The sequence below is a fragment of the Bombina bombina genome, chromosome 3 (genome assembly GCF_027579735.1).
Source record: "Bombina bombina isolate aBomBom1 chromosome 3, aBomBom1.pri, whole genome shotgun sequence".
NCBI lineage: Eukaryota > Metazoa > Chordata > Amphibia > Anura > Bombinatoridae > Bombina > Bombina bombina.
In genome coordinates this window covers 977,687,722-977,699,310 of record NC_069501.1, presented here as the reverse complement: position 1 = coordinate 977,699,310, position 11,589 = coordinate 977,687,722, and the positions used below count along the sequence as shown (strand labels likewise).

The 11,589-nt window shown below is 35.4% G+C and overlaps 1 protein-coding gene across 1 annotated transcript; it reads left to right on the top strand.

Annotated features, from left to right (window-relative positions):
• Nucleotides 1-833: 833 nt before the first annotated feature.
• On the top strand, nt 834-8,007 carry LOC128654247 (tubulin alpha-1A chain). The gene is made up of 4 exons (XM_053708080.1): nt 834-985; nt 4,051-4,273; nt 6,530-6,678; nt 6,801-8,007. Exons 1-4 carry the CDS (start codon nt 983-985, stop codon nt 7,779-7,781), a joined length of 1,356 nt encoding a protein of 451 aa, XP_053564055.1. The 5' UTR covers nt 834-982; the 3' UTR covers nt 7,782-8,007.
• Nucleotides 8,008-11,589: the final 3,582 nt, after the last annotated feature.

Here is an 11,589-nt window from a genome sequence, read left to right as displayed (position 1 = left end):
AGCAGCAGCCAAATTGGAAGCTTGTGTACAGAGACGAGACGGGCCTGATCAACCTTACTTACCAGTTCTACGTCAGTCTCAAGCAGCAGATCAGACATCACCTGTCCTCCAGGCAATTGTGTCATCCAGTTTTTTGGTGGTCCTCTGAGCTGTTTTTGTGCACTAATCTACACTTTCTTGCTGCCTTTCTTGCAGAGGCTCTGTTTCTGTGTCTATTTCTGAAGCAGATTGCTGGGTGCTGTGAGACGGCCTGCGGCATACCCTGCTGCAAGGAATTTCCTATGGAGATCAGCTGCATTACTGTAACAAAAGAAATGGTTAGTGTCTGCTGACCCCCCCCCCCGTCTGTCCGTTATACTATGTCCCTGTACATCCCCTCCCTCCTAGTCATTTAAGCTATGATCCCTGCATTTTTCCTACTCTACTCCCTCCCCCCCCATGTACTAGCAGACTGCAGAAGCATTAACCCATACCTTGCTGTGGTCCTTGTGTAATCCCTAAGCTCTCCTGTAAATATATATAAAAAATAGATTGTATTAATATGTTCATAAATTTTTAAGATTATTTTTGCCTCAGTTTTTTTATTTATGAATTTTTATTAATTATTTTTGATGATGCAAGAGTTACATTGTCACTGTTTTCTGGGATGAGTTGATGGATTGCTAATAGATCTCTTTGGGTCCCTTTGTCCTACAGATTCCATGAAAACTCTTGATAACTGGGCTGGGCAAATTACCTCATCCTATGCCTGACCAGCCTATTAGAACTATCCATACCCGGTTCCTGGAGGCTGACAAATGCTTAGCAACCAATCCAAAAGTGCCTAGCCCAGTTGCCATAACAACTGAATTGCATATAATGGACTGTGTAGGACCATGTGTTGCAGGTTCTCTTACATCGACCCCCTTAGAGTCGTACTGTAAGAAGGCATCACCTTCCTCCTTCCTCTTGCCCTCTTCTCTGCAGCCCAAAAACAGCAAATATGGTAAGAAATATTTGAAGGAAAAAATGCATTATTTGATAAAAATGTTTTATTTTATATAGTATACAATAGTTTATTCTAATTTCCTAATATGTTGCATTTCTTATTTTGTTATTTATGTTCACTGCCTCATACATCAAAGATTAGTTTTGAGCAGAGCTGAATGTGTTAACAATATCTTGTTTAGAGACAGCATATACAGCATGTTGCTCTGTTTTTACAGTGTCATTAATGTTGTAGATTGTTATTACAGTGTTCATGAAGTAGCGATATAATGTCATAAGAGGAGCTGTCATGTATGTGTCATTCCTGCAGCAGTTTAATAGTGCTTTACATTCCAGCGGCAGACTACAAGCAGTTATACAGTAAACAATAGCCTTTGTAGTGCAGACAATAGTTGTACTCCCTGGATGTCCTTAATGCTTCCCTATGTATACTCACTTTGATGGTTTAGGATATGCAGCCACCAATCTGCCTTGTATACATGAGTCATTGTTCATCAGGGTGCAACTACAGCACTGTTTGAAATTAAATATGGTGATTTGTATGATTTCTTAGAATCTAGTGTTTCTGAGTCTGGTTTGTAGTTGAACTGTATTTTAAGGGGTTGATAGATAAAAGGTTTATAGGATCTGAGATACATGTCATTGCCATGTTGACATTTATGTTTTCTAGTGTCTGCATACCACACCCTATCCTTAGAGACTAGAATAGTCTCTCTAGTAACAGCAGCAGCAATGAACTGAGAGTCATTCCAGGATAACCGCAGCACTCATATTTTCCTGGCAGTGGTTTATCACTGGAATATATTCTCATTACTGTAACCCAATGAGAGACCCTTTTGTTTCATTTCTATGTGTGTGTGTGCATATATACATATGTGTGTGTGTTATAGCATAGGATTGCATTGTACCAAGCTTAGCCATTTGTACTAATCTATTTTACAAAAGTATAAACAATTTAAATACATGTTCTCCATTTAGAATTAAAAATGTTGTGTATTTATGTCTGGATTTATTTGATATAAAACATAGTAACAACTGGGATTTCATATATTATATGTATCGTCAATGCAGGTTTTGTTTTCTTGTCCTCCCCACCCTTATGCTTATCCAACATCAGGGAAAATTGGCAAAAGGTCTTATAATGACATCACCCTTTGAAAGTGATGAAAAGTGCCTGAGAGTGAGGAGTACAGGCTGGAAAAAGCATGTCACACCCACAGCGTCTCCTAATAAAACATATAAGAATGTGTCAGAAAAAAAGAGATTAATACTGGGGTTGAGTAGCTGTCATATTCATATCACATTGCGGGATGGTTTCTTGCATTCTAATACACCTTTCAAGCAGTATGTCATCTGTTTGTACTGCAGTGGGTGTGGCACTAGAAGATGCTTTTTATTTTGTACTGTTGCTGCCAGTGCCTATAGTATTTGTATGCCTGCATCCTAATAGGTGTGTATTATATCATTTTATTTAAATATATATATACACACACACACACATTTATACATACAAAAAGAGAGGTGCTCCCTCAGGAACAAACAACAGCTCAATTTTAATAGCAAAAGGAAAAATGGCTACATAATTGTGTGTCTATATAAATTTTAGTTGAGGAGTTATATAGACAAAGGGCAAAAAAAAGGCCATAAACTAGGCAAAAACAAAGGATATTTTCCAAATAGTAGTAACAATATGAGTGATGCAGACAAAGAATTAAATAACATTGAAAACAAAAGAAAACAATAATTCAGTCTCAAAAGAAAGAGTTTAGCACATTGTTATGTTTCCTGTAGATTATTATTATTTGACCCTTATAAAAGAGTGCTTGACTCCCTTACTTTTGAGACTGAATTATTGTTTTGATCTCTTTCTTTTCTTTTCAATGTGTTTTAGGTTATGAGTAATTTAATAAAACATGCAGCATTGCTTATGCTTTCACATGTGACATAAATGTACAAGTACACATATACACAAGGCTCAGACACATTTATATTGGATCCTTCCCAGGATAATCCAGCTAAAAAGGTGAGCGGACAACTGTTCTTTACCTTCAGCTGTATAACTGAGCCACATGGTGCTCACGTTGTGTCTTGCATATAGGGTTAGGTAGTTGAGTAGTGTAACATTGCAGAGAAATGCTATTATCAGCAGGTGTGGTAGTCTGCAGTTCCACTGAAATCCTCAATGGCCCAAACACAAATGCTATACAAATTGTGGAAATTGGGACAAGATTAAAAGCATTGCATTGGCCCCTAGTCCTTAGGTTGCAGTCTTGCCGTATCATTTTGTATTTATATACTTAAAGGGACACTAAACCCATATTTTTTTTCTGTCATGATTCAGATAGAGCATGCAATTTTAAGCAACTTTTTAATGTACTCCTATTATCAATTTTCTTTGTTCTGTTATCTTTATTTAAAAAGCATGAATGTAAAGCTTAGTAACGGGCCCATTTTAGGTTCAGCACCATGGATAGTGCTTGTTTATTGGTGGCTGACATTTAGACACCAATAAACAAGCATAACCCAGGTTCTCAACCAAAAATAGCCTGGCCCCTATGCTTTACATTCCTGCTTTGTGCATTGCTGCTCTGGAATTGATAGATTATATAATTACCATCTAATACATGCTATATCAAAGTTCTTGTGAATGCATATATTATTTAGTGGATTTAATGGGCATTACAGGAATGTGAGTGCTTAAACCAGGACCATACTTCCTGTAAGATCTTAGATGTTTTTTACTAGTGGAAAAGAAAACACGTAGATTGTATGAAACAAATCATAACTTTATTGGCATCTTAAATATATTACTATAAAATAAAAAGACAGTCTATACTGCATTAACCGTGTAATATAATGGTATCTTTCAATTACAATAGCTTTTGCACACCTTACCTCTTATTTATACATCCAAATGAGGTTTGCTTTGCTTTTTATATATTTACATAATAAAATGTGAAGTGGGGTATAAAATGTAAGTTTATGATTACAGATTTACAAGCTATTAAAAAGAATAAACATTGGTTGAAACTAACCATGCATCATCTGTTCCTTCTTGTTCAGCGAGAGTGCATCTCTATACACGTTGGCCAAGCTGGTGTGCAGATCGGTAATGCCTGTTGGGAGCTGTACTGCCTGGAGCATGGAATCCAGCCTGATGGGCAGATGCCCAGTGACAAAACCATCGGAGGAGGAGACGATTCCTTCAACACTTTCTTCAGTGAGACTGGAGCTGGCAAACATGTTCCCAGAGCTGTGTTTGTAGATCTGGAGCCAACTGTCATTGGTGAGAAAACTGTTTATAGGCACCAGCCATAATCCAATCTCTGTTTAAAGATATGTGACATCCTAGCCAAATAGTTACTTAAAGTGGTATTATATCATGTGTGCCCAAATAGTAACAATATCTAATAAAGTATTCCCAGGTTATTTTTTTGTTTATTGTCTTAATAGAGTAAACCATTGTCATTGGTACCATAGATCCCTGTTAATTAACACTGCTATGATCTGCACTGATCTAAAAGGTGTGGCAAGACAAATATAAGAAGCAGTGCTATATATAAATAACTAATACATTAACATTAACGCAACATACAGTACAATAATTGTTGCTTTACAAGTAAATATAGCTTTATGCAGTACAAGCATCTAAGTATCAATATTTAACAATATCATTTACAGACAAAAAGAATCTGGTACATGTAACAGTGTTTTTAAATCATATAAACTATAACAGGGATATATTTCTGATTAGGCAACACCTTCTCACAAAGCAGGCACTTTCTGGCTTCTTAATGATACAACTTTGCAATATACTCCATACAGCATTACATTCTGGTACACTATTTAGTACTTTCGCTCATGTGAACACCGCCAGAAGTAAACTATTAATGCGCGCACGTTAGCACACGTATTCCAATTTGAAAGTAAAATATTTGCTTGCGAGGGAAAGCTGATGCGCGCTAACTTCAGGACTTCAGGTACCGCGACCGCACTAACTTCTCCCCATAGACTTCAATGGATAGTACAAATAAAAAATAAAAAACTAACACCTATTGCTCGCGCACTAACCCAAACGCGTTTAACCAAGTGCCCTATACCCAACATGAATTATGCATATTTTACATTCCAATGTTCTTCACAGAAAATAAATGTTCTAATTATTTTTAAATGTATATTTCTATATATGTATATGATTTGTTTTTTGTCAAATATATATATATGAATCTACATATAGGTATATATAGCAATATCTGTTTAAAAATACATAGCACATTTTCCCCTATGTGAAGAGCATTGGAATGTAAACTATTTACAGTAAATACAGACTAAAACATATTATTAAATATGGATTAAAAAATATTTTATTGTTTTTAGGTGTTTGACTGGAAAGGGTTCCAATGATATAGATCCACATAAATACACATGTATACACACACACATATATATATATATATATATATATATATATATATATATACACACACACAAATACACACACATATTTAGACATGTATATATATATGTGTGTGTGTGTATATATATATATATATATATATATATATATATAATAGCCCTTTGCAGTCAAACACCTTGTCATATACCATATACCTTTGAACCCTTATAACTTTTTTTTATTAATATTTATATGTATAATTTTTCAAGTTGTGTTTGGTGCAACTTTAATTTTAGCCCTATCCCTTTACGCGGATACCGAAGCCATTAGGCCCAATACAATGCATGCTGCATGAGCTACTTGTTGCTTAGGAAGTAGTTCTCCATATACAAAGAGATAAATAGCAGCGGTGTGTGAGAGATCTGGCAAAATAGAAACATAGAATTTGACAGTAGATGAGAACCAAAAGGCCCATCAAGTCTTCCCATATTACATGTTATTGTTTTCTTTGGATAGCCTTATGCATGTCCTGTATTCTGTAAAAAATGCTTACTCATATTTTTCCTGAATCTGCTACCTTCTAACCTAAGATTGTGACCCCTTGTTTTGGCATTTCATTTTTGTGGAAAAAACTTTCAGCCCCCACTTTATTAAGTTCCATTTATATGTTTGAAGGTTTCTATCATGTCTCCTATTTCCCTTCTCTCCTCCAAACTATACATATTTAAATCAAAGATCTTTGTATGTTTTTTATTTTAGACAGTGTACCATTTTAGTAGCCATTCCTTGGGCAGTTTCTAGTATATTTAGAGATGTACAAAATATTCCAGATGAGGTCTAACTAGTGATCTGTAAACACTTACCAGAGGAGCATGACCAGAAGTCAATTTATTCCCAATGAATTATCATTATGTGGCTCCTAATAGCATGGGCCTAATTAACAATTTGGATTAAATTACACATAGTGAATAGGAATCTCTGCATATACTCTCTCTTCTATCCTATTAGGTTTTATAGAACTGTTGTAAACTTAACAAAGCCCTTTAAGAGATAGGCTGAATATGCTTAGTGATACTGTTTTAGAGTGTTTAAGATGTGGATTAGGGTGATCATTGACCTCTCCTTATAAATTTATTTTCTCAATAGATGAGGTGCGCACAGGCACATACCGACAACTGTTCCACCCAGAACAGCTTATCACTGGAAAAGAAGATGCTGCCAACAACTATGCTCGTGGCCACTACACAATTGGCAAGGAAATCATTGACCTGGTGCTGGACAGAATCCGTAAACTTGTAAGTACTTAGTTTATAGTTACCAACTCTGAGTTGTTTTAATTATTTCTAAATTTTTAAGAAAATAACTAGGCATTTTGTTATTGTCAAGATTAATTATATTTTATTTAATTTTGTTACAGGCTGACCAATGCACAGGTCTTCAGGGTTTCCTCGTCTTCCACAGTTTTGGTGGTGGTACTGGTTCTGGTTTCACTTCCTTACTGATGGAGCGTCTTTCTGTTGATTATGGCAAGAAATCTAAGCTAGAGTTTTCAATTTATCCAGCTCCTCAGGTCTCCACAGCTGTTGTTGAGCCCTACAACTCTATTCTCACTACCCACACCACCCTAGAGCACTCTGACTGTGCCTTCATGGTAGACAATGAGGCTATCTATGACATTTGCCGCAGAAACTTAGACATTGAACGTCCAACCTACACCAACCTAAACAGGCTGATAGGCCAAATAGTGTCTTCCATCACAGCCTCTCTCCGATTTGATGGCGCCCTGAACGTAGATCTTACAGAATTCCAGACCAATTTGGTGCCATATCCTCGTATTCACTTCCCTCTAGCCACCTATGCTCCAGTTATATCAGCAGAGAAAGCTTACCACGAGCAGCTTTCTGTTGCTGAGATCACAAATGCTTGTTTTGAGCCCGCTAACCAGATGGTGAAGTGTGACCCACGTCACGGTAAATATATGGCTTGTTGCCTGTTGTACCGTGGTGATGTGGTACCCAAAGATGTTAATGCAGCTATTGCCACCATCAAGACCAAGCGTACAATTCAGTTTGTGGACTGGTGTCCAACTGGTTTCAAAGTTGGTATTAACTATCAGCCCCCAACTGTAGTACCAGGAGGAGACCTGGCCAAGGTGCAGCGGGCTGTGTGTATGTTGAGCAACACCACCGCTATTGCTGAGGCCTGGGCTCGTCTAGATCATAAGTTTGACCTTATGTATGCTAAGCGTGCCTTTGTGCACTGGTATGTGGGTGAGGGTATGGAGGAGGGAGAGTTCTCTGAGGCCCGTGAAGATATGGCTGCCCTGGAGAAGGATTATGAGGAGGTTGGTGTAGATTCTGTAGAAGGAGAGGGCGAGGAGGAAGGAGAGGAATACTAAATTTACTTCATGTCAAAAAAGGTGCTGCTTCTCACAGGGAACATTGTGACATCTTGGAATGAAAAGTATTTGTTCGATCACCTGGTTTGTTATGTAGCAACTTTATATTATGTGTATTTTGTTGCATTTTAACTGGTTTGGTCCTAAACATGAACATATTTTGACAGATCTGGTCACTACTTTTCTTTTATGGATTTGTCAATAAAACATTCCCTGTCTTAAAATATTTAACTTTGTGCTTATTTTGGTTTCTTCATTTGTTTGGAATCACTCAAATGGTATAGTTGTAATATATCAAGTTCACAATCTTTTGCCAATTAATCATTTTCCATTTTATTGTTTTAATATTACTGGTGCAATTGTCCTTAAGTTATTATATCTCTCATACTGATTACGGCTAAGAACTTCTTTATGCCAAATACATAGCCCTCATTGATACACTATGATGATTATTTATTAATGATAAATACATTTAAGCTTGAAAAAAAATAAGACAGAAAAATGCTTAGTTTGAGCTTTTAAATTAGTATAAAGGGAACTGTGGGTATGCCTTTGGGGAGTGGTACAAAAAATAAAGCTCTAACACATATGTATAGAGAATATTCTACAAAAACAAACAACCAAAAAAACAAACAGTGATTGCAAGAGGCTTATTTTGTCTTTGTTTATATCCTGTCTATAATATTAATTACTCTAATTAGCTAAAGAGGTGTTTTGTTTTCTCCTTAGGCACCTTGGTAGTTTGCTTACTGCAAAGAGTGTTACATAACATCGTAACCACTAACCATCCCCCTACTATATAGTAATACACAGTGCTGGCAATCCAAAAGTCTCACTAAATGATGTTCATAGAGGAACAAAAATGGTTGCCAGCAGGATAGATATTTTTTTTTTTTAACCCATGACTATGATACTTCTGCTTCCATTTACCTAATTTAATACACATGCAAGTCTGTCTCCAGCATACATGCACTTTTATCACTTTTGGAGTACAAAGGCTAAATTAAACTTGGAATAACCTAAAAGTGGACCCTGAATTGAACACCAGATAATTTAAAGTCTCACTAGTAAGAGTATTTTTCCAATATGTTTCTTTTTGCATAGGAATTTCTCAGCAGTAACTTTTCTTATATGCATATGGAAGTCGGCCACACCGATGACTCACTAATGCTCTGATTTCCAGCAGTATTAAAAAAAAAAAAAAAAAAAAAAGATTGAGGTACATGAATTATTAGTGCAAGAATATTATAGTGTACACAATATTTAGAGCCTCTACTTAAAGGGACAGTGTACTGTCATTTTTTTACTATTTAATATTCATTTTACTTGCTGGTGTGTATTAAATTGTTTGCAAACAGCCTTTACCTTTAGTTTGACATTTGAAATAGCTGTTTTTCCTGTTGAAACCACCACCTATACTGAAAATAATAATACTGTTGTATTCTCTGTATGCATATGTGTATAAAGAGATAACACAAGCAGGTCTGCTTTCCCTGCAGATTTAGCCCATTTAAATGAGCATGAACTTCAGCACAATAGGTGATCATTTTAATGAGTAAATCCAGCTATTTCACATACAAAAATAAACACATAGGAACTGAATAATTTCCTATACATTTAAAAATCTGTAGCAGGCATTACAAGTCATTTTGGAACACATTAAAGGGACAGTATAAACTAATTTTTATTTAACTGCATGTAATAGACACTACTATAAAGAATAATATGCACAGATACTGATCAAAAAATCCAGTTTAAAAACTTACTTAGAAGCTCACAGTTTATCACTGTTGAAAAGGTTAACTGGAACACCCACTGCAAATTGGTTCTATAGCAAAAAAGCAGACCCCCTCCATCTGCATATGAAAAGACTCTTTACACAAACAGGAGCAAGCTGGAGTAGGTATACATCAATATTCTCCTAAAACTTTGGGGCTTGGTTAGGAGAAAAATCAGAGCAATGTTATTTAAAAATAAGCAAAACTATACTTGTTTATATAGCCTGTATAGGCTACATAAATGGATCATCTACAAAACATTTATGCAAAGAAAAATGTAGTGTATAATCTCCCTTTAAGGGAAAACAAATTTTACAGTACAAGGTCCCTTTAACTTTGACACATGCTGTAGATTTCACTAAAGGGACATAATGACTAAAACCTAAAATGTGCATGAGTGCATTTCAATTTTAAATAGAGTGTTTTTGCAGTATATTTCTATTAACAAAACTATTTGTAGTAAAATGTATTATTGTTTCAGCACTACTGTATACACACATATGCTGTGCATGCCTTGTGCACCAGCATTGAAGCAACGCAATGCAGACAGTGGTTGTATGACAGAAATAAAAACACACTATACATGTCACATTTTGCTCTCTGAGCTGGTACAGTGTTTGAGTGAAGGTTGATGGGGAATGTGTAGCATACACTGCTTAGAACAGTCAACTACTGGAAAACACATTCTTTTCAAAATTGAAATGCCTTCTAGTAAAGATTTCATTTTTACAGTGATGTCCCTTCAAATATTAAAATTTCACTTACATATAAAATATACATCAGCTAAGATAAGTGTTGTGATTGTATAATAGTTTGTGATACAATAACCGCGTCTCAGATCATTTCTAGGCGCTTCCATATAAAGTTATTTAAAATAATGAATATTTTGTAATATTGTTCAGCTTTAAAGAGGCAGTCTAGTCCAAAATAAATATTCATGATTCAGATAGGGTATGTCATTTTAAACACCTTTCCAATTTACTTTTATCACCAATTTTGCTTTGTTCTCTTGGTATTCTTAGTTGAAAGCTAAAGCTAGGAGGTTCATATGCTAATTTCTTAGACCTTGAAGGCCGTCTCTTATATGAATGCATTTTGACACTTTTTCACCACTAGAGGGCCTTAATTCATGTGTGTCATATATATAACATTGTGCTCATGCACATCGAGTTACCTAGGAGCCAGCACTGATTGGCTAGAATACAAAGAACTGAAATAAGGGGGCAGTTTGCAGAGGCTTAGATACAAGGTTATCTAAAAGGTAAAAAAAAAAGTGTATAAATACAACTGTGTTGGTTATGCCAAACTGAGGAAGGAGCAATAAAGGGATTATCTATTTTTTAAAACAATAAAAAATCTATTGTAGACTGTCCCTTTAAGTTTTTTTTCTGTCAGTTCTGGGCATGAGCAAATCTGACTCCCTGTTATCTAGTCTATTCACTAGCCTAGAAGTGTTATGACATCAGGCTAAAATAAAACTTCCTGCAAAGGCCTCCTCCTCCTTGTAGGGCTGTGACAGGAAGCACAAATGTAGTGTAAAAAAATAAATAAAAGGTAAAATCCATTTAAATAGATGAATAATACATATAAACAACTGCTTAGTACTTTTTTTATTACAACAATGAAACAGACTGTTTAATATCCCTTTAAGGCTCATTCATTAAATAATTTAATATAATTTGATGGCAAAACTTATTATAGGTACCTTTCATTTCTAAATTTGTGCTAAGCATATATAAAATATCTACCATTGTTCCATTAAAGGGACGGTGAACTAATTTCTGTTGGTGATATTTAAACATTTTTTGCCTGAACAAAAAATAAGGTAAGCAAAAAGTTATTAACATCTAATACTGCAGCTTTGGATGTGTTCATCAAATCCTCAGTGGCTGATAAGACCAACACCCATCACTCAGCAATGTTGGAGTATTCAGGTAAAGAATGTGGATTTTAAAAAAATAAGATGCAATTAGATATGTCCTTTTTTTAATTGAAAGAAAGAATAAACTACAGCATCCCTTCATTTGTGC